The following is a 22,533-nucleotide window of genomic DNA, read 5'->3' as shown; positions in this document are numbered from 1 at the left end:
TTGTACCAACGAATACATTTCAAATACAAACCTTTCATGAAATGATGCAAATCTTTTGGGTTTTTAAGCCACATACAAACGATCTTCATATATTTTTGCCATTGCTGCATTTCCTACCAGTCTTCTGTGCATACATTAATATTAGTTTAAAGGATTAGTTAAACGCAATTTAATTCTTAGGATGATAAAACAAGTGACGTCACAAGTTCAGAATGGTGCTTAATAAATACGCCACCCTAAGTACGCATGCAACCATCGATACCTATCGATAGGCGCCATAGAAATTCTCTAGACTGCACCGCGCTGCTGGCATGTGCAATAGTACACGACGCTCGTGAAATCAATTCGTTTGTGTATTAAAAGGGCAATATCTAGCTGGTAAGTCGAGTGCACTCGAATGCACAATTAAAACAACCAATAAGGGAAGAGACATCAAGTGAATGCCATCGGTAAATGATCGGATAAAAGACCGCAAAGTTTAGGTTATGTGCGAGCCGCTAGACAAAGAGTGTTTCTCAGTCCCCGGAAATATTTGTGGACATATGGCTATTGGAGGAGGATATTGGGTCACTGAACTGCAGTCCGGAAGGCAATGTCACTAATTCGCAAATGGGGCACTTCATCCGCCAAGTGCTATTTATAAAACCATGACGCAACGCACACCATACTCCTCCTTTTTCGCCTGTTGCTCGCTTATCGAAACTGTGTGGTTTACGTTCTAGTTTTGTGACCCTCTTGTAAAATATACAACCCTTCCTTCCTTACAGCCGTTTGTGTGCATTCCAAGATGGTCGAGGACAAAGAGAACGTGGCCAATGGGGAGCAGGTCTCCAAAAAGGGAGCTAAAAAGCTGGCCAAGGCCGCTAAGGTGAGAATCTTTGATTTGGGGACGTGGCGTGTTGTTATTTTTGAACCTCTGATAACAGCTCTAATCTCTTTCTGTACAGAAAGCCGAACAAAAAGCGGAGAATGCCTCCGCCGTGGCGGCTAATAATGCTGGCGGAGATTCTGCCGAGGATCACGCCGCCGGAAAATATGGCCTCTCCGAGATGATCCAATCCAAGGACAAGCGCAGTGAACGCAACTTTGTCCCAGTTTCGGAACTCAGCGGTCAGGTGGGCAAAGGACTCGTCTGGGTGCGAGGACGCGTCCACACGTCTCGAGCCAAGGGAAAGCAGTGTTTCCTCATCCTGCGTCAGCAGAGCAGCACGGTGCAGTGTATCCTGGCTGTTAATGATTTCATCTCTAAGCAGATGGTCAAATTCGCGGGAAAGTAAGTAATTTTCTTTCCCAGTTATTATTTTAAAAGCCCCAACCCAAAACAGAACTTCGATATCGAATCGGAATTGCGCAGGTCATATAGATATTTTCATCATACATTGATAAGATGATATCGTGAAATCAGTCGAAGGTTTATGGAATTTTTTTTTTTGTTGGTTGAATATTTGTTAAGCCACACATAAAGATAAACATTATTATTTAAAGACGACTAAAGCTCAAAACTTGTAATATTTTTTCAGTATCCCCAAGGAGAGCATTATCGATATCCAGGCCAAGCCAGTGGCGGTGTCCAGCAAGATTGAATCCTGCACAGAGCAGTCGCTGGAATTGTCCGTCGAGCAGATATTCGTGATTTCCCAGGCCAAGGCTCAGTTGCCTTTGCAAATCGAGGATGCCTCGCGCCCCGAAAACGCCGATGATGCGGAAGGTCTGAATATTCGCGTGAACCAGGACACGCGTCTGGACAATCGCGTGCTTGACCTGAGGACTCCGGCTAATCAGGCTATTTTCCGACTGGAAGCGGGAGTATGTCGTCTGTTCCGCGATATTCTCACAGAGCAGGGCTTCACCGAGATTCACACGCCAAAGATCATTTCGGCGGCCAGTGAGGGAGGCGCCAACGTGTTCACCGTGAGCTACTTCAAGGATTCAGCCTATCTGGCGCAGTCGCCGCAGCTGTACAAGCAGATGGCCATCGCCGCCGACTTCGACAAGGTCTATACCGTAGGCGCCGTATTCCGTGCAGAGGATTCGAACACTCATCGACATTTGACCGAGTTCGTAGGCCTTGATCTGGAAATGGCCTTTAAGTACCACTACCACGAGGTGCTGCACACGATTGGAAACACGTTTACGGCCATTTTCAAGGGACTGCGTGACAAGTACTCTAAGGAGATCGAATCTGTAGGCCAGCAGTTTAAGGTGGAAGCCTTCAAGTTCCTGGAGCCACCACTTATCCTCCAGTTCGCCGATGGCGTGGCCATGTTGCGTGAAGCTGGTGTGGAGACGGGCGACGAGGAGGATCTGTCTACGCCCAACGAGAAGCTGTTGGGTCGCCTGGTCAAGGCTAAATACGACACTGACTTCTACATCCTTGACAAGTTCCCGTTAGCGATACGGCCCTTCTACACGATGCCTGATCCGAACAATCCTGTCTACTCCAACTCCTACGATATGTTCATGCGCGGCGAGGAGATCCTGTCCGGCGCGCAGCGTATTCACGATCCCGAGTACTTAATCGAGCGAGCCAAGCACCATGGCATTGGTGAGTACCTCCCATATATAATAAATAACTTTAAGTTTTAACTTAAGGTCAGCTTAGTCACAAGCTCTCTTGGCAAACTAAGATTAGATTGCAATAAGTAAATAGTATATGTGTATCTCAAGTGCTAATATAAGTCTGTGCACATTTCAGATAGTAAGTGCCAACTTATCTACTCTAAGAAAATGTCCCCTTAATAGCGTAATTCTAAATAATTGTTTGTTTTCTAGATACCTCCAAGATCGCGGCGTACATCGAGTCCTTCCGCTACGGATGTCCTCCACATGCTGGCGGTGGTATTGGAATGGAACGCGTGGTGATGTTGTATCTGGGATTGGACAACATTCGCAAGACTTCTATGTTCCCACGCGACCCCAAACGATTAACGCCTTAAACACGCCAAACTCGAGCAACTTACTCTTTAGATTTGAATCCAATTCGATGAAACAATTGTTTTACTTTCCCTGTGACTTTCCAAGCATTCAGTTCTTTTTATTTTTACGCCAAACCCCTTTGTGTGTGTTTTATCTTTTTTTCTCAAGACTAACATGCTGCGAAGTTGTTAAACAACGAGAAAAATGTACGGGAAGACTGCCTAGAGTCAAATTTATTTGGAAACTCGTAAAAAATAAATATTTGCGCGTATGTTTTGTACTTTAATAATTGTTTTTAATCTGTTGGTTTGTGATTTAGAAATGGGTCAAAAGGTATAAGATTAAAGTGGAGTAGGTATTCATTTTTAATATATTTTTGTTGCATAGTTTTAGGGTCTGTAAAAAGTATTTAGATTAGAGTTTTGCAGTTTATTAAAATGTTTTTGGTCAATGAGATTTATAACTCATTATGTTAATGTTAAATGATTGAATTAATTAATGCTAAAAACAAATATTTTGATTAATTTGGTTCACTGCGTTTTATTAGGCTTCGTTAATATGTATTTTTAGAATAATTATAGTTCTAATAATTTTATGTACATATGTATGTATAATATTTAATTGTCATAAGTTTAGTTTTCACCTCTTGTGTTTCCTGAAATCAAGATTAAGAAAAGGGAATCTATATTGTTTTGAGAGCTGACTAAAAAAAAACTTGTTATCTATTATTTAGACCATACAAAGTAAGTTATTTCTATAAATTGATGTAGGCTTCTTACGAACCTTTATATTTGTATTGATGACCATCTATAAGGCTGACTATCTTAAATACTTTGAGAATCCCTCAAATAATCCCCTCCTAAAGTCCCGTCGGCCATGTCTTTTGTTACTGGAAAAGTTTTTCTTAAGTAGTTTTTCCGAATGAACATTATTTCCTTCTTAATTTTAGAAGTTTATTCACAACATTTTATAAGACCCTGCTAACGTCTAACGTAAAACACGTTTTGCATATTTAGTAAAGACAAAGCGAAAAACATAAATAACAAAATTAATTAGTTGTCACAAAAAAAACATGTGATTTTTCCGGAATTTGAAAATGGAAGAATGGAAGTGCAGATCCTCAGAGCGCCGTTTTTGAACTGTTTTCCATCCTAGCACGATGTCTTCTATTGCGATATAAACCACAGATTTTTCACCTTTCTTACACGTTTCTATCAAAAATCTAACAATTAAAGGTGTAGTAGACCAGTCTTTCACTTTTTCGCATCCACACCTTGTCAACACACAATCCGCGGCGAAATGAAGGCGAATGAACAGCACAATAAATTGTATTCATTTGCAATCAGATTATTATCAATACGGAAACTTCTCGGTTGAGGAGGGCTGAGGGGCTGGGAAGGGGACTGGAAAACAAGGATTGCGGGGGCACTGCAAACACTGTTGACACAGTTGGCGCATACTTTTCATTGCGGAAAGGCAAGGCGAGGAACAAAAGGACGAAGTAGAAGGCCCCGGATGAATGCGAATTCCTTTCAATCTGTTTGTCGAACTTTAAAATCAGAGAGAAACAGCAGGAGTTTCGTCTACTTGAGGACACAATTGAGACGCACTCCATTTTATTTTCACACCGATGTGGCATCGTTAGTTGGAAACCTGGAAACAACAACACAACGCTGAATGCGGCAGCAATCAAGTGGGCGGTGCTTGGCAACTGCCGCACACCAGTCGTCTCGCTCCCGCTGCGGTCATATGACTGCCGTGCGAGGGAGATGGCGCGATGCAAGAAAATGCCATTTTGTTTTCAATACAGCGGCGACTGCGCTGCCGTCGCGCTGCCCGCAAATGCATTGGATTTACCGCTGCTTTTGCCAGTTTGTTTTTTCTCTTCCGATTGAGCGGCAGCCGGAGCTCTCCGTGTTTTTCTCTCACCGCCGCGCGGGATTCTCGATTTTCGGTTTTTCGATTTTAGCGTGAACGAGAATATCGAAAAATTAAAACGAAACAAAACCGAAATCCGAGTGAGTGATCGCGGCAAGTGTAGTTCATTTGTTTTCCAAGTGCCACAACGCAAAGCAGAATAATAATTATAGAAATAGAGATTTCCGCGGATGCTGCAATTGCCAAAATAGTGCCGTTCTCCATCTCGTTTCCGCTCGCCCGCTAACTTATTTATTCTCTCCCGCTCTCGCACAAACGGGCCGCGAAGAATTTATGGAATTCGGCATTTTGTGGATTTAGCGAAAATATTTTCATTGAGTGCGCCGACCAAATGTTTGTTGCTCGCTTTCGGTTAAAAATAATCGCCGAAACCCCTGCGCCAAAATCTCAAGAATTCACGTGCGAATTCCCCAACGCGTATCACTTTAATTACTATTCAAATTAACAACAAGAAAACGATCAAACGAAAAATAAGTCAAGTTTTGCCTTGTTAAGAGTTGTGAAATTGAATGCTTTCAAAAAGTGCACTGTAACGAGAATTGTGTTGATAACGCTGCACATCTTATTGGATTACACTAAAAACTTTCAAGTGGTAAGTACACATTGGATTGGACTCCTATAAGAATTATAATAATTTGACTTACAGTATTATTTATTTTAGTTATCCGTATTTTGCGTATAAATATAATTTTAGTGTAATATTGATGTAATTTTAATAATTGATCATATTGCTGTATATTTTTATTGCCACTTAATTAGATATATGGTTGCCATTACTTTTTTATGCACTTATTTTAGGGTACAAGGCGAAAAGCTTAGAAAACTTAAAGAATTTATTATAGAGGTAATAGTTTGATGTAATGAAAAACAGTGAGCTTGCTTATAATAATTTCGCATTCAAATTGGGATCAGATCAAGACAATGTTTCTAATGGCAATAGTGAAGCAGTGGATATAATTTTTACAATAAAGATTGTTTTACGTGGCAGCTAGCCGTCTTTGAAATTAAACTTTTGATTTTTATGTCCCGACGGATCCTAACTTAAGTTTATTTCTTATGCCGTCGGAACATACAAATTTTTTTTTTATATATTCGAGTTGCTTTTACTGCATTCAATCTAATAATGATTTTTTCTTTTCCGACGGATACATTCTTAAAGTTTTTTATTACCTCTATAATCTTTCTCTATCTTTTATATTGTATACCTAGCAATTTATTGGTTTTCATTTTGCTGTGAAAGTTTTCTTTTGTGAGTTTTCATAACAATTTTCGAACTTGATGATGGTTGGATTACATGCAATTACTTTTCAGCACGCATTTTTGGTTCAAATAGTGCCATCATTAAAGTCGGTTTTAACATAAATGCCAGAAATTGGCTCTTCAGCTTTGAATTTCTTACCACAATTAGCAAATTGTTAATGCCTTCTCCTGCACTTTTCTCCATTTTCCTTCCAGTTGGCAATTCTTCGTCGGAAACGCGGATGAGAAACGAAATTGACGTTCCAACGCCAAAGGGAAAAAAAACTGAAAAAATAGAAAACAACGACTAACAGCAATCAACAATGTGGAAATGATAATTGCAATTGCCTGCACAAGCAAACAAAGAAGAAAGAAGCAAGTGAAGAAAGTCGAAGAGCGACGCGGGGAGGAAACGGAGTCGAAAAGAAAAGGAAATTACCCACGAACGGGAATGGGAATGGAAATGGGAATGGCAAATGCATAGAAAGAAGTTTGCGAAAAACAACAGAAACATAAACAAAAAAACAGACGAATAGTAATTATAGCTGCTGATACAAACGCGATGGTGTTTTACAATATGTAAATATAATTAGCCGAGCGGAGTTTTCATTCCAGGAATTTCGCCAGCCAACAAAAGAAATAAATACTACAACTGCTGCGGAAAAAATACAATAAATACAAGAACAACAACAAAACACGCCTCGACTTAAAAAGCCGGTTTTATAATTACTCCAAGTTTTAGTCCCCTTCTCCCTCCGCGCGCTCTCTCTGCCTCTCTATCTTTCTCTCCCCGGAGAGAGCATTCAATTTCAAGTCCCCGATACGATTACAAATCCAATTGGAACCACGCGTATTGGTATCACAATTCCGCGCTCAAGTGACAATACCAATTTAACTACCATCCATCGCCAAACCGCAAAAGCAGTGAGCCAGTGTGAGTGCCAGTGCCAGTGTGTGTGAGTGAGTGGCAGTTGCAGTTGCAAGTGCGCTTGCCACTGCGACAATGGCAGTGTCCTGCCCCGAAGTTATGTACGGTGCCTACTATCCATATCTGTACGGGCGCGCTGGACCAAGTCGATCGTTCTACCAGTATGAGAGGGTGAGTACCGCAACCCATTCACATCGATTGGCCAATGGCCACTCGAACTCTGAATTCTTGGCCTGGTTATCAAGCAAAAGTCAATCATTGAGCCAAAAAATTGCTTGTAGAGCAGGATTGCTTAGTAAACACATTATTTTATAGATTGTATTGATTCAATTCCCAAGAACTCCAAGCAGTTGGTGAAATGTTTATCATTTATATTTTTACAATCATAGCAAGAATAGTGGCTTAGCTTCAGGTAGCCTACTGTTTAATCCTTTGCTTTTAAGCGATAAGTAACTTTATTAATCTAATACTGGTTTACCAGTATAATGTGCTAGGAACACATTATTCAGGTCTGATTCAATGTTATTCGAAAAATAGCTTATTGGTAATATGATTTATTATTTGGTACACATGAGGGATAATCCGAGATCAAGCTTTATTCACCTAAGAACTACTATTGGTTTATTAGGATCTAATTTTCTAAAAAATTATCTAGTTATTTAATTTAATTTTTTCCCCTTTCATAAAAATCTCAGCGGAACACCGATACATAGTTAAGTCCATAGTTGCAATGATAACCTCTTGTTTAATAAGTAAAATTAAATGTTTTGAAGTGAGAACTATAAACTAAATAATAACGGAGGAACATAACCAAATAGATAGAAAAACAACACAGTATATAAGGATCGACTCTCAGAAATCATAACAATTAGAGATGATTAAACTTATAAGATCTATTAAATACTAATTACCCGCTAATTTCATAAACTATCAAAGAAATAAGTTGAAACCGACCATCAAAAGTGTTTCTGTCCAAAGTTGAAGCTTGTACATTTTTGGAGAGGGGATTTTTGAGTTTTAGGCGATGCGGTTTTTGTGGTTAATGCACGTACCAAGGTGTTAAAAATTTCCAAACTTACTTGTTTGTAACTCCAAATTGGTAGTAAAAATGGGTGCCATAGCTGTTTTTTAGGAAAACCAATTCTCGAAATGATAAGAAGCCTCTTTTGTTGAGCAGCAGTAATCAAATAACTTGCTTAGAATTTTAATTAGACAAAGCTTTTGAAGGAAATTCCCAGTTATTCGCACACAACATCTTTTAAAAGGAAACTACCTAAATACAAAAACTAAGCGATATAATATGAAGCGTATTTAATACCTATATCTTGTATTTCTGGCGTTTTAGTTTGGGAGTAAGGAAGACTCTTTGTGAAAGCACAATTGCAAACTGGAATCCAATTTGAGTAATGCAAGTTTCTGTTAGCCTGCATAAAGTGGCTCTGCTTTGCATAAACACAGAGTGGCCATAAGGAAAATCAGAAAAATCAGAAAACGTTTTGTTCGTCCTCTTGTTCGTCCGTCTCCATTTGGCCAAAGGAGCGAACTGCTGTAAAACAAGTTGGAGGAGCACTTTAAGCAGGGAAAGCATCGCTTACCGAGCATGAGTCACTTGGCCACCGCTGATTGATGGCTCTCTGCCGTTTTGGCCAAGGCCAACGAAAGCTTCTGTGTTGACTGCGTCAATTTGTTTGGACGGGTTCGCAGCCTGAATAATTAGACGCTTCTAACAAATCATAAGAATTCACGCAGAACGCAAATCGATTTGGGAAACCCGAAACAATAAGAAGCGACTAAGAAAAAAAAATAAAAACGAAGTTGCCAAACTAAAGGGGCAACATTTCAAGGAATTCCGCGACTCAATGTTGGCTTTGTTTCGCCTCTCCCGCTTTTTGCTAACATTGATTTCGAAGATTTCGATGTGATTTCTGTGACAAGTACAGAAAAGTTCTCACGATCGCGGGTCCCAGTGTCCAGTTTCGAGGGCCAGAACTCCGATCGACCATGGTCAAAAGGCGGCTGGGCAGTGCGGCCAAAATCCATGAAGCAGTTGCCGTTGCTGATGCGGCTGCCGCTGCCGCTGGGGCACAAAGAAATTCTTGTGTCGCAAGTTCCAATTATACAAGGCCGCGGCACCAAATCGAAATTGGCCTTTTATGTAAGTAACCGATACGACACGATTCTGATTCTATGCTTTTGCATGCCCATAAAGAGGGACCGCGATAAACCCGCCTGGATATTGGGGCTTCGGCTGCTCCACTCTGCTCCCCTCTGCCCGTTGCTGCTCCTTTCTGCTCCTCCGCCACGGAAAGCCAATCGCAGATTGAGTCAGCAGCTCGGGCTCCTCAGCTGGATGACCGGTTTATTTCGTCCCACAAACGCACAATCGACACTTTCGTCGGCCAGCCCCAAAAACCCAAAGTAATACAAATAAACAAACAAAAACCTTGGTCCGCTCGGTTAATTTATTGTGTGTATCGCCATTAGTTCTTGCCGATCTCGCGATCCCCACCCCCCGCTGCCCACGCCCCACTCTCCTCGCCCACGAACGCCATAACATAACCATAGCGATTCGATCCTTGGGGCCTTTTGTCAACCGATCGCAGATAAACCAGGGAGCTGACTTCAAACAAAAAAAATAAATAAAAATAAAAACTAAAGAAAAGAAAAAGCCAAACTTTCTGGGCTCCGAAATTTTGTCGCTGGTTCGTCTGGCGATGCCCGGTGATTTATGCCGTGTGATCGCAGGTCTGACTGCTCGGCATAACCGAAATATCGCCTGCAGCTAATAACACTGCAGCAGATACGGATACAAGTACACCGGGAAAACGACAGCGGATTGGGGTTAATATGAAACGCTGCTCGGATAGATTAAATGAATGAGTGAGTCTACATTGAAGTGAACATGTTAATTACTGCACTTCTGACCTTTAGATGAAACTATCCATCTTATTACGCCAATTTCATCTCGCTTAGGATTGAGGATGAGATGGGGAATCGTTTCTGATTATCTTTACTAAACTTCGTACTGAAACATTTTCTAATTTATTAATTAGAATAAAAAATGTTTTAACAGCGGTTTTGACATTTCAATTTAATTTGTGAGCGCACACTTCACAGCGACATATCTTTGTTTAAAACTTGCATATATGTCATAAATTTCTTTCCGTGTGCCGATTGCCGCGCAGATACATCTGCTGATGCGTTTGCGACCGTGCGTTTTGTATCTGTATCTGGGCATTGTTTCGCCTACGCTACTGCACTTGGCCGCGAATCGGTATTCGCGATTCGCGATTCGGGATCCGCAACCGGAGGATACCGCCTCCAATTTGGACTGTCGTCGCTGATAGTGTTGGCCGATAAGGCGGAACGCATTGATTATGTGCTTAAGCCAGGTGACAGATGAAGATACTCGATCTGCCACATATTTGCGGCAAGTGCCTGTGATGCTGCAGCTTTTGCCGCAGCTGTATCTCAATCAATTTGTATCTGTATCTATTAGCAAGTATCTTTCGGCTGACTCAGCGCTTTCGTCTAATTAAGTGGCATGCCTCCTAACGGGGCAGCTGTTGTATCTTCCCGATACTCAGCTCGTAAATCAGGGCTGCTGTCCATGCCCGCGTTGCACTCATTTTGAAATGGTTCGTGCCCGGTTAACCCATTATTAACCCTTAGACACGATCATAATTGGCATGCGCCTACAAAATGGAGCCGGGGATCGCGGGGTTCGCCTCGCTCGACTGCAAGTTAATGCTTAAATTTGGAACGATTTTCGGCTGCAAATGTGGCATAGCGGGCGTAGCAGGGGCAGGGCGACGATTGCCATGGGGTTATCGGCTAGGGAGCCACTAATGGGCTCATTAGGAGGGGAGCTCGAAGGGGGGACGCTCGAAGGTGTTGCTCGTAAATCGTCGCCAGCGCCGCATTATGTTTGACAGTCCGCTAAGCAGAAGATTGCGGCGTGATTATCGCCTTCTGGCCGCTCTCCTATTTCAGTTTCAGTTCACCTCCTCCTTCTGCTCATGCTCCTTGAACCTCCCCCTTTTTCCCGCAACCCATTTACCCATTTGGAGCGGTGCAACCTTGGCCCGAGTCCGTGATAATATGCGCCAAACGCTCGTAAATTTAATGGCCTCACTCGCGTTTTCCATCAACATAAATTTCCTTATTGTGTCATTTTCAATTTGCTGCAACGCGTCTCATAACTCATTACTCGCCTCTCGGAATCTGCCGGGAATATCCACTTATAAATCCAGAAATATAGTTCTAAGGGGAGCCAGGTTAAAACTGTTCAAACTACAACTCAGCTTAAAAACTTTTCAAAGAAAAAAAAGTATTGAATTTTAATTAAAACCTTGTATCTAAGATAAGAATTACTACCATTCGAAATTGCAGAGATCAAAGTATGAAGTTTACTAGTACGCATGAAATCTGGTAAAAACTAGTACTTAGCCTAAACAACTTTTAAATTGACTGGCTAAAATCACTAAAAAGATTTCTTTAAAACAAAAATATACTATGTTGTAAATGTTAATTAACGCCAATATTTGTAGCACTTCTCTCTCTTTCTATTCTAGAAATCAATAACTTATCACATAGAATCCGTTTAGTCGTGTCGGAAATGAGATTTCAATGTTTATTATTTGAACTTCATTAAATCTAGTATTCTAGTATTCTAGTATTAAATAAGCAAGATTATCTTCTGATTAGATTAGGAATATAGTCGCTCTTTCCTTACTTATAAAATGATTGTAACAAGTAATGTAATAATTTCCTACATTTTCAGTTCAACCAGGACTTGTATTCGTCGTCGGGCGTCAACCTGGCCGCCTCATCGAGTGCCTCGGGCAGCTCCCACTCCCCCTGCAGCCCCATCCTGCCGCCATCGGTGAGCGCGAACGCCGCTGCGGCGGTGGCAGCGGCGGCCCACAACAGTGCAGCGGCGGCGGTGGCGGTCGCCGCGAACCAGGCCAGCTCCTCCGGCGGAATCGGAGGCGGTGGCCTGGGCGGCCTGGGTGGACTGGGCGGCGGACCGGCGGGCGGACTGCTGGGCAGCAATGTGGTGCCCGGGAGCAGTAGTGTCGGGAGCGTAGGGCTGGGGATGAGTCCGGTGCTGAGCGGAGCGGCGGGACACTCGCTGCACAGTTCGCACAGGACGCACGCACACTCCCTCGCCCACGCACACACGCACCCGCACTCGCACACACACACGCACACGCACCAAACCAAAGAAGAGGACCTCATCGTGCCGCGCAGCGAAGCTGAAGGTGAGTAAGGGTAACTGGGGAAACCTATGATCTAGGATCTGGATCCCTAGAATAGGTTATACAAATGTTCAAAACTCCATAACAGGGAACTTTGAAATACATTTACAAGGTTATTTTTAGAAAATATCAGAAGTTGTGGTTTAGTTTTAACTTTACTATAACTAGTAGTTCGTTGCTAAAAGGCTTCTAGGGAAAAAAATAATTATTAAATCGATGTGATGATTCGTTTGGCTTTATAAATCGATCCCGTTCTCCGCCGTTCCCCTAATTAAAACATTAGTGTTTCAATTAGTACATTATAAAGTATTCGTCACCAAAGGTGAACTTAAAAGCTAAAGTATTGAAAGTATAGACTCTTTAGAAATAATAAATAATTCAATCTGCTTAATACTTCGTTTGCACGTGTTCAAAACATTGTGTTTTACTGCTTTTCATGTGCGTGTTCGTTGATATTGTCAATGACAGAGTTAGCATAACATTTATTTTTTGGCAGCACAATGAAAATTCATACGAGTGGAAAAGCGGTAGTGGGGGAGAGCTTGATAGTCATCGTGCACTCGTAGCTAATTAATTTGAAAATTCTTGAAATTTCTGGCGAAGCACTCGCATTCCAAACCAGTTAGCATTCAATAAATTATATCAAATATTCCCCGTTGCAAATTCGCCATTACTTTGCAATAATTTAATAGTTTTTCCGCTCGCCTTTTCTCTGGCGCTGTCTGATTTTCCAGCGCGCCTGGTGGGCTCCCAACAGCATCAGCATCATAATGAATCATCCTGCTCCTCCGGTCCGGACTCCCCGCGCCACGCCCACTCGCACAGTCATCCGCTGCACGGTGGCGGCGGAGCGACGGGCGGTCCATCATCGGCGGGCGGAACGGGCTCGGGGGGTGGCGACGGAGGCGGCACGGGGGCCAAGAATCTGCCAGCTCTGGAGGCGCCGATGGGCAGTGGAGGCGGAGGAGGAGGATTGGCCGGCAGTGGCCAGGGACAGGCTCAGTATCTATCTGCCTCCTGCGTTGTGTTCACCAACTACTCGGGCGACACGGCCAGCCAGGTGGACGAGCACTTCTCCCGCGCCCTCAACTACAACAACAAGGATTCTAAAGGTAGGTGCACTGCACTGTACAAAATTTGATAACATATCTATTAAGCACACGAAAAGTGTGAAATGGAGTGGAGTCTGCAAGAAAGTCCCTTCTTGTGCTGCTTATCTACTTACAGTCCCTGTTCGGGCGCCATTGCTATATACTCTCCTTATGCACAAGTCTGCGGGACTTTAATAAAACAACCTTTTATTTGTTAATTCGTCATTTTAAATTACCGTAATCTTTATATTCTTGCAAGCATTTAAAATAAAAATCGTATTTGTGCTAGTGCAGGAGGATAATCAGCTTGTTTTCCAGCCTTCCCTCCCGGTTTTTCAACTCATTTGTGGCTCCAGTGAGTTGTGATCAAAGAACCGCTCGTGTCATGTACTTGTCCCGGCTGTCAGTTTGCGTGTTTGCCTCGATTTGCGGCACTGCCCCACTTGTCCCCCAAATGGGGGCATAATTAGGTGAAAAATGAGCCAGCAGTTCCAGCAAAGTTATTAAAATGTTCTCGGAAAATGTACAACAGGCAAATTATGCCTTTCGGAATGTATTAGTGTGTGGGAAAGAATGAGCTAGCTAAATCTTGTTAGAAAAAAATCCACAATTTTCAATGTGTGAAGTGGTTTTATGTCTGAAGCACTTCTTGTGCTGCTCCAAACTCAACTGATGACCTAGTATCGATGGGGAATATGGCGGTTGATGTGTGTAAACTTTGGGAGTGTGAGGATATGGTTAGGGAAGTATTTATCCTTTCTCCAATGATGAGAGGGTTTTCACAACTAATCGATAAATTACTATTCCTTCAAGCTTCTAAAGTTTAACGCTTTGCTTAATATTAGTTATATCAAATCATTTGATTTACGTTCTGCTATTTAAATCGAATAAAATGTTCTGTAAATTATACATTTCATTGAAATGCTCGCCTTAAATCCATCTTTTCGTGCGAAAACTATTCAAAATATTTACGTTTTTCCGACACTCATTGTCAGCCATTCGTTTATAGGATAAAAACACTTTAGGATGGCACTCTGTTTTATCCCCTCCACAAGTTTGTGAAATGTCTGTGAATCTGAATGTGAATGTGAATGCGAGTGCGAACACTCACAAGCACACAAGCACACACCAAAAACGGGCGCACAATAAAACAAATAAATCAAGTTGCCACTTGCCACTCGCTTGTTCTTTCGATTTCAAAATTAATTACCTCCTTTAATGAAGATAAACGTTTCGTTTGTTCATGCCTGTCTGTTTTGCCTGTCCGTCTATCTGCTGCACACTATGTGCCCGTATATATATATCTATATATATATGTATAAATACCCCAACATGTGTGTTTATTTTTTGCGCCTCACTCGATTTCGTTTTTAATTTTAATTGCCCTGTTGCAGTTTTGCCCAGCCATAACGAATTCAGCCTTGTCAAGTGAAGAAGATTTTCATTACGATCATCTCCGCTTCTCAGCTATTCTATGTCCATTGCTCAATCAATTGATTATCCTCGCATTTAAATGCCGAGCAGGTGTTGGCAGTAGATGCCTCTTAATGCTAATGTTTTGTACGTGCCCCGCCCCGCCCACTGGCTGATTTCCCGAATTGCGCCCCCTCGATTGAAGCACTTTGTGGCGTATTCCTTTGCCACACCGCCAATTGCAGTTAAACCTGGGATTTTATTGAGTTTCTGTGGCTGCCATTGCCCCGATTTCCCCCCTCCGGTTTCAGCAATTTCCGTCTGCTTTGAGGAAATGCCACCACTTTGTGCGAAAATTCAGTTTCCATTCAATTCCCCATTCGTTATGCGATAATTGGAAATTTTCCACAGGCTGCTTAACTACGAATTTACGGTGATTGGTTCGCCGAAATTTAAATCAAAGCCACTAAAGTTTCCTGCAGGCAATTAACTGGCCAACAAATAGGCAAATTCAAAACGGTTATTGAAAATAACTTGTTTCCGCTCTTATTAATGCAGATATGAACCGATGATATGACTCCATTTATCCACTTTCATTTATGGTCCAGGTGTTTGAATACTACTTTAATAATTATAATTCCTTATTAAGTTTGTTATAAATTCCCAACTTTTGGAAAACCTTTTACAATAAAGGGCTGAAAAAATGTATTTAATAATCAAATTTTGTAGTTGTCACCAAATGCAGTAGGCTGCTGTTGGCATTTTTTGCCAACTGCCGCACAGTGGCACACATTGCCCATAATAGAACTGCCTCTTAAAATACAGTGGGGGCAATAAGTAAAATGCGAATTGGTTTTGTTTAAATTTGTTTACTTTTGCGCCTCTTGTTGTTTCCCGTTTCTGTTTTTTTGTCTGCTTAATGGTATTTAAAGTTCATTTTGGTCATTTGTCTATTTGAGAGCAGCGCGCACACAGTTGAACATTTACATTGGTGCGCTTAAAACTATTCAACATTTATATACATTTTTTTCGTAATGCAATGCGCCGTATCTACATATATGTGCTATGTTCCCAGATGTATGTATATATATGTTTGTATATATATACAGATGTAGGTATATATCGCTAGTTGGAATGTGCTATGAAATGTCGCCGGAATGCGATGCGGTCGATGCTGATGTTGTTGCTTTGGGTGCCAGTTGTTGTTGTTGTTGTTGCTGTTGCTGTTGTCGGACGGTGGCAATGCCGAATGCCGCATAGATTCCTCATTACGATTTTAAAATGCATTTCAATTAACTGCTCCGCACAGTGAAGCCCAACTAAACGAACCGAATCCAAACCAAACCGAACCGAAAGAGGGCATCGCAGAAGATGACGAGATAGATAGCAGCGGTACGAACGGCACGCTTGCACTTTTCTCTGTTTTCCCCGATTTCCCCTCGATTCCCGATCCGTTGCGTTAGCGTTTCTTGATCAAAAAATACCCGATTCATCAGGGCAGAGTTTCGTATTATTTTCATTTCGTTCTTCAGCCGCGAGGAGCATTTAATTAGATGCCCAAAGAATTCGATTTAAAATTCCTTGGCACCCGCTGCAGGCAGGAGAACCGTCTTTCCGAAATACAAAACAGAAACAGAAACAGAAACCGAAGCAGATAGAGATACAGATACATTTGAGGATACGTTTGCAGATACAGATACAAGTGCAGGGACACGGGGAAAAATATAATGCTCTAATGGACACAGTAAAATAGTTTATAATAACTGGAAAGACTTAACTATTACTTACTTTCTTAATAAGTAACAAACCTCTACTAAATAGCTTAAATCATTGTTTGAACATAATTTTTATCAAAGTTTTATCTTTACTTTTTTCTTTCAAATCGGAACTCACTGTAGTTTACACTCAATGAACAACATAAAAGTATCTTTACTACTCTTGATTTCATTTCTGTTTGAATACTCCATACATTTCAACTATTTACTTGTTCAGAGTGGTCTTAAACATTATTATTGAGGCGAGTGCTCCAACTTAAGAATAGTTTTCTCTGTGTAGAACTATGCACTATGCGTCAACGCTGGCGATCGAACCTTATCGGGTCATAAATCGCCACGCTCTCTTCATTAGGCCAAAAGGTGAAAGGTGGGGACAGGTAGTGCGGCTTTCGCTTTTGAAGCCGCTGCCTGAAAGTGAAATGCTAACTGAAGGAGCTGAAGTTGGAGAGGAAATATCTTTGGCAGTCTGCTTGTTTGCACATTAATGGGAATTCCACGGCCTCAGCTGAGCGAGTGAGTGAATGGCAATGGGATGATGACGACTTCTGCCTTCTGGCTGCTGGCTTCTGGTTCGGGAAAAAAAGGCACGCGGCATGGCATCCCGTATCCAGTATTGGGTATCCCAGCCGCACCATCACCATCACCAGCTCCATCACCACCATCATCATCATCATCCTCATCCTCGTCGTCATCAGCATGCATGGCACACTCGCCAACGTGCCGGCCAAAGTTGTCGAATCGCGACGGCAGCCAAGCACAAACATTACACATCCCCACAAGCACATCCACATCCACAGCCACATCCTCCAGCCTCCAAACCTCGTGCACGTCCTCATCCTCATCCGCATCCTCAAAACTCCTCTCCAGTTGTTGGATATTTTTCTCTCGAATCGAGTTTGGAATGTTGTCAACGCAAATGCAAGCCTATGCAAGTTTTTGGTATCTCCTGCCGCTCAATTGCAGTTGCTATTTTTGGGCGCCCCGGTCTCCTGAGGGAGCTCCATTACACATAATGGAGATGTCTTGCTCGGCTCCTGCTCCTGCTCCAACTCCTTCTGCATCTCGTTGGCGGCGTCGCGCGATTTCATAAACGCGTAGATTTACAACCATTTAATACAAGTGATGATCCTGAACAACAGCGCGACAACGAGCACGCACGACAACCGAAAACATTCCGCTCAGTTATTTGCAACAGCCCATGGCGCCGCCACCGAGGCGGAGATTCAGACTGCGACTCCGATGCCTCCGAGGAGCGGCCCCAACCAATCCCGTAACCGAACAAACCACACAATCCCCCAAGACTCGTTCATCTGCCGGCTTGCCAGTTAATCATTGTAATCATTGCAAGTGAATGGAAATTGCCCCGCGTTGCAGGGGCATAGCACCTTCTTCTGGCTGGCCCTAAGTGATTATATTCGGTGGCGAAGACTCAATGAAAAATTTACCAATTTACTGGATTACTTCTTCAGCTATCTATATATCTGTGTAAAAGATGGTCCCTTTTGCTAGTTACAAAGAATCTTAAGATACATGCATACATACTGTATTTGTATTTGTTTGCATTCAAAGTAATGTAAGACTATGTGAATAATGATCATAATGATATGTTACTTTAGTTAAGTTACTTTATTGGTTTTGGGTTTCAATAGTTCAATAGCTATGTAGATGGCTATCAGCTTTTAGCAGATATTCTACCTTTTTGTTCGCTTTATTGCCCCCATTAATTTAGCACGTTTAACAATAACTTGTGAACCATTATCAATTTACATATGTATGTATGCCCTTAACAATTCCGATTCCCATTTTGCGATTGCAGAGAGCAGCAGCCCGATGTCGAATCGCAATTTCCCACCGTCGTTCTGGAACAGCAATTACGTGCACCCCATACCCGCGCCCACACACCACCAGGTGAGCACCCACGTCCCATAGCCAATACCAGTGCCAGTTCCAAGTGGCCAGTAGCCAGTTACCAGTTACCAGTTGCCATTTGCCAGTTGCCGATTGCTGGCGGAACGTGAGGCAATTACGAGTTGAAGGAGCCGGCGATCCTGGCGCTCCTGCCCTGCCCATCCATGCTAAATAAGTTGTAATCCGATCGAATATCTGCTTGCAGGTTAGCGACTTGTATGGCACCGCGACGGACACCGGCTACGCCACCGATCCGTGGGTGCCTCATGCTGCCCACTATGGTTCCTATGCCCACGCAGCCCACGCCCACGCGGCCCACGCCCACGCCTACCACCACAACATGGCCCAGTACGGCAGTCTCCTCCGGCTGCCGCAGCAGTACGCCAGCCACGGTTCCAGGTGAGTCGATACCCCCTCCTCATCGAGCTGCTTCCCACGGACCACGTCCTGACCTCTCGCCGGCTTCTCGTGTCTTACAGGCTGCACCACGACCAGCAGACGGCCCACGCCCTGGAGTACTCCAGCTATCCCACAATGGCAGGTGAGCCTATGCGCGGGGTTTTGGTTTATTTAATTAAAGCTATTTGGTTAAAAAAAGAGTCAAAGATGAAATCTAATATAGTTAATATACTCATGTATTATGACCACTATATTGTAATCATATTAGTAGTCCAATATAGTCATAATATCTCTAGGATGGGACATTTAGTTTGAAAGGTACACATATATCAATAAAACGTGTTTAATCATTAGAAAGTTTTGTTCCAATATACCTTAGTATCTTGTGCTTATGACTATTCATAGGTTAGGTTATACATGGTTATTCACAGTGTAGGATAGGATAGTAACCTCAAAGCAGTAAGTCAAGCTTGCTGATAACCCCATCGTATTTACATTTCAGGCCTGGAAGCGCAGGTGGCGCAAGTACAGGAGTCGTCGAAGGACCTTTACTGGTTCTAAGCATCACCTGGCGATGGAAGCTCCTTCGGCGAGTGTATAAACCGTGTCCTGGAAGACGTAAGGACACCGCGAATCGAATACAATGTGCGATTCTTTGGGTCGGGATTTGGAGAGCGCTTCTTAAGCAAAACTGCAGTGTCTGTGTTTCTGTGTGAGCAAAACAATAACAAACGCAAAGGATTTTGAAATTTAATTTAATTTTACAATAATGTTTAACGTTAAAATATAATTCGTAAGCTTAAAACACCTTGTAAACAAACAATTTGTCGCGCATTCGAGACCATTTTTTCCGCGTACTTTTTGTTTTTGTAAGTTTAGCATCCCATATCAGCAATTTAGACACATACAATAATGACTATATACACTATATATATAAATATACACATACATATATAATGGTATTCGTAATCAGCGTTGGTAACGTTTAATAATCGACATTTCTTGTATAGTTAACGCGAACTTTGACATACACTTAACGCAACAACAAAGTTAGAATTTATTTTGTTTAAACTTCGATTTTTGCAAACTTCAACAAACTAGGATAACGAAAATCAAATTGAGAAAAAAAGCAAAGCAGAAAACCCAATAAAAAAAGATAAATAAAATTAAAAAAAACACAATTTGAATACAATCAATAAACTGAGTGTGCATTTCTAAAGGTTCGATAAAGGTAAGCAGTTACGATAACATTCATATAAACTCTGCTAATGATATCATTCCGATTAAGCCCGAATAAAAAAACACAATCAGATAAGCAGTCAAATTTCATAATCGTCGACTTTGAATGCTTTCCACGCCATTTAGCCAGGCGCCTTATTAATCTCGGGCTATTTATCATCCAAAACGACCCAGCACGACCCGAATCAAAACAAAAACCAAAGCAAAAGCTAAAAAAGAAACGAAATGAAACTAAATGAAATGATATGAAATGAAATCCCCGAAGGAATCTTGCATAATTAATGAAAACACAAATCTGAGATAGTAGCCAAGTGGTGGCACAAGTCATAAATAAGACGCCAGGCTTCGGCTCCTGTGACTGCCTTGCAACTGTGTTGCAACCGTGACTTTGTCCGGGAACAGTGACTTCCCATTTCACTCTTTTCAACCGGATGGACGGGCTTTTTCTGCTTTTTGCGCTATTATACAATGCAACTGGGCAGAGTGGAATGGGCAAAGGGGGGAGGGGCGGCTCATACTATTGACTTTCAACGACTTAACGCACAGTTGGCCAACGCACCTCACCTTCGATCGCCGGAGCATGAACAGTTGGTCCAGAAACCCCCTCCTCCTCCCCCTTCCTCCACCCATGCTGCTCATGAATTAAAGAAATGAAACAAACGCGCGACATGCTCCCGCTCCATATTCTGTTTTTTTTTTATCTTATTTTACTTTTTTTTGTTTTGGTCTGTACCCCCGGTGTACGCAACAAATTTATTACTGATCGATGAACCACTAGCCTGGTGGCTTCACTTCCAGTCGCTTGTGGGTCCATTATTTTAGCATAAGAATTCCATAATTCGCGGTAGCTGCGCCTTGCCTTCCCTTGAAAGGAGAGGGGAGAGGGAAGAGGGAAAGGGGAAGGGAGGCCATCCACAAGGTGTTCAACAATTCGCCAAATGCGTTTTGCTCTGGGTTTATCGCTTTTTAATAACTTCCCTCCGCAACTCATTCAATTCACCTCTTTTTGCTGGGCCTTCTCCGTTCTTTTTTTTGTTTTTGGCCAAACATTGCCGATCCTGCTGCCGTTGTCACTCAAGTTTCGCCATCGGGACAGATGGTTCCGTTTGGCGGCTCCACTTCCTTCCTTTGGCCAACTTTTCACTCTGGTCGGTTGCATTTGTTGTTGTTTATGGCCGCATTGTGTGTTAATAAGCTCAGCTTAATGTTTTCCAACTGAGCGACAAGTTGTACTTTGTAGTCTTGTATCTATTCGGTTGCGGATTGGAAGTACAGAAGTTTTCAGATCAAACCTTTTACCCTAAGGATTGCTTTAAGCTTAAGTATTAAAATGCTAAGGTAAACATATGTTTAGAGTCGCGAATAGAAGGCTTGACTGTTTTTACCTATTATTCTTTTATGCTTTAATATAAATTTAAACCAATTCATATCCCAATAAATCATTAAAAAATTACCCCACTTGAATATATGATAAGCTAAATTATGTGTTAAATTATGTTATACATCTAAATAAATATGCAGGAAATGGTAATTTGTAATGCAGAACTAGAAAGATGAAAAGTGCTGATGCCTTCACTTCCATGCTTTTTATTTCGTTGAAAGATACAAAAGCATTTCATAGATACGTCCCTGGATATCTGTACTTACCCAGTCATATAACAAGACTTCCGACGATGCAATTGGTAGTAATGGTCTTTGTTCAGTCAGCTCCATCAATCCCATGTAGTCGCACTCAAAAGTGGCACCTCCAACAGAATCAAGAGCCCAATTTCCGCGTGGGTTATTGGACCAAGTGTCAACAAGGGCGTTTGCCACATTAAATGGAAATTAATTTTACCCCAGATAAACAAGAGGCTAGAAGAAGAAGAATGGGAGGCCAACAAATTTCCAATTTGGTATTCGGTTAAGTTATGTTAACAAAAGGCGAGCGCAACCAAAGTTGGATAATAAATAAGATGGGAAAACAATAATAAAAGAGCGAAGTGTGGCACGTGGATATTTTTGGAGGCCCCATTTGAAGGAGCAACGATAGGGGAACTTTGACTCCACTCCACTCGGCGACACTTTATGACCAGCGAATGTGCGTGACTGGCCGCGAAATATAAATAAAAACATTTTCCCAGCGTCTTTGGGGAGAAGATATCGCACCGCCTCCGCTGGAGAAATCGCTGTGGAAATGGATGGATGGGTCGACGGATGGATGGATGGAAGACCTTTGGTGGCACGTACTCCGGCATCCCGGGTGCAGCTCGTAAATTTGGCCAAATCGTATTGGCTGCTAATTGCTGAATGGAGTCGGGGTAACGAGAAAAGGAGAGGTGGCTGGAGAAGCTGAAGAAATAGGGCGATAGATGGTTAGGACCAAGTTGGTTAGTCTTGCAAAAAATAAATATTTTCGAAGATATCAGATAGTATGAATAACAATG

The 22,533-nt window shown here is 42.2% G+C and overlaps 2 protein-coding genes and 1 long non-coding RNA gene across 3 annotated transcripts; 2 read left to right on the top strand and 1 right to left on the bottom strand.

Annotated features, from left to right (window-relative positions):
* The first annotated feature begins 246 nt into the window (after window positions 1-246).
* On the top strand, window positions 247-3,196 carry LOC6530037 (aspartate--tRNA ligase, cytoplasmic). Its single transcript, XM_002090947.3, has 5 exons — window positions 247-378; window positions 768-868; window positions 948-1,273; window positions 1,521-2,545; window positions 2,773-3,196. The coding sequence occupies exons 2-5, from the start codon at window positions 788-790 to the stop codon at window positions 2,934-2,936; spliced, it is 1,596 nt and encodes a 531-aa protein (XP_002090983.1). The 5' UTR covers window positions 247-378; window positions 768-787; the 3' UTR covers window positions 2,937-3,196.
* On the bottom strand, window positions 3,087-5,246 carry LOC120321227. The gene is made up of 2 exons (XR_005560814.1): window positions 3,700-5,246; window positions 3,087-3,571 (listed from the first exon to the last, which is right to left on the bottom strand). It is a non-coding gene; the product is annotated as an uncharacterized LOC120321227 (long non-coding RNA).
* Window positions 5,247-5,295: 49 nt separating this feature from the next.
* Window positions 5,296-20,040, top strand: LOC6530036 (protein vestigial). The gene is made up of 8 exons (XM_002090946.3): window positions 5,296-5,446; window positions 6,310-7,192; window positions 11,805-12,285; window positions 13,017-13,394; window positions 18,378-18,469; window positions 18,675-18,868; window positions 18,949-19,010; window positions 19,371-20,040. The coding sequence occupies exons 2-8, from the start codon at window positions 7,097-7,099 to the stop codon at window positions 19,427-19,429; spliced, it is 1,362 nt and encodes a 453-aa protein (XP_002090982.1). The 5' UTR covers window positions 5,296-5,446; window positions 6,310-7,096; the 3' UTR covers window positions 19,430-20,040.
* The last annotated feature ends 2,493 nt before the right edge of the window (window positions 20,041-22,533 follow it).

Source organism: Drosophila yakuba, chromosome 2R (assembly GCF_016746365.2).
Source record: "Drosophila yakuba strain Tai18E2 chromosome 2R, Prin_Dyak_Tai18E2_2.1, whole genome shotgun sequence".
NCBI classification, from domain to species: Eukaryota; Metazoa; Arthropoda; class Insecta; order Diptera; family Drosophilidae; genus Drosophila; species Drosophila yakuba.
This window is presented reverse-complemented; position numbering and strand designations above follow the sequence as displayed.

Bases quoted from the DNA above. Each gene is read 5' to 3' on its own strand.
- LOC6530037 (XM_002090947.3), top strand. From the start codon at position 788: ATGGTCGAGGACAAAGAGAACGTGGCCAATGGGGAGCAGGTCTCCAAA. The intron at 869-947 runs GTGAGAATCTTT...CTTTCTGTACAG, and splicing joins AGCTGGCCAAGGCCGCTAAG to AAAGCCGAACAAAAAGCGGA. The intron at 1,274-1,520 runs GTAAGTAATTTT...ATATTTTTTCAG, and splicing joins ATGGTCAAATTCGCGGGAAA to TATCCCCAAGGAGAGCATTA.
- LOC6530036 (XM_002090946.3), top strand. From the start codon at position 7,097: ATGGCAGTGTCCTGCCCCGAAGTTATGTACGGTGCCTACTATCCATAT. The intron at 13,395-18,377 runs GTAGGTGCACTG...TTGCGATTGCAG, and splicing joins CAACAACAAGGATTCTAAAG to AGAGCAGCAGCCCGATGTCG. The intron at 18,869-18,948 runs GTGAGTCGATAC...CGTGTCTTACAG, and splicing joins TACGCCAGCCACGGTTCCAG to GCTGCACCACGACCAGCAGA.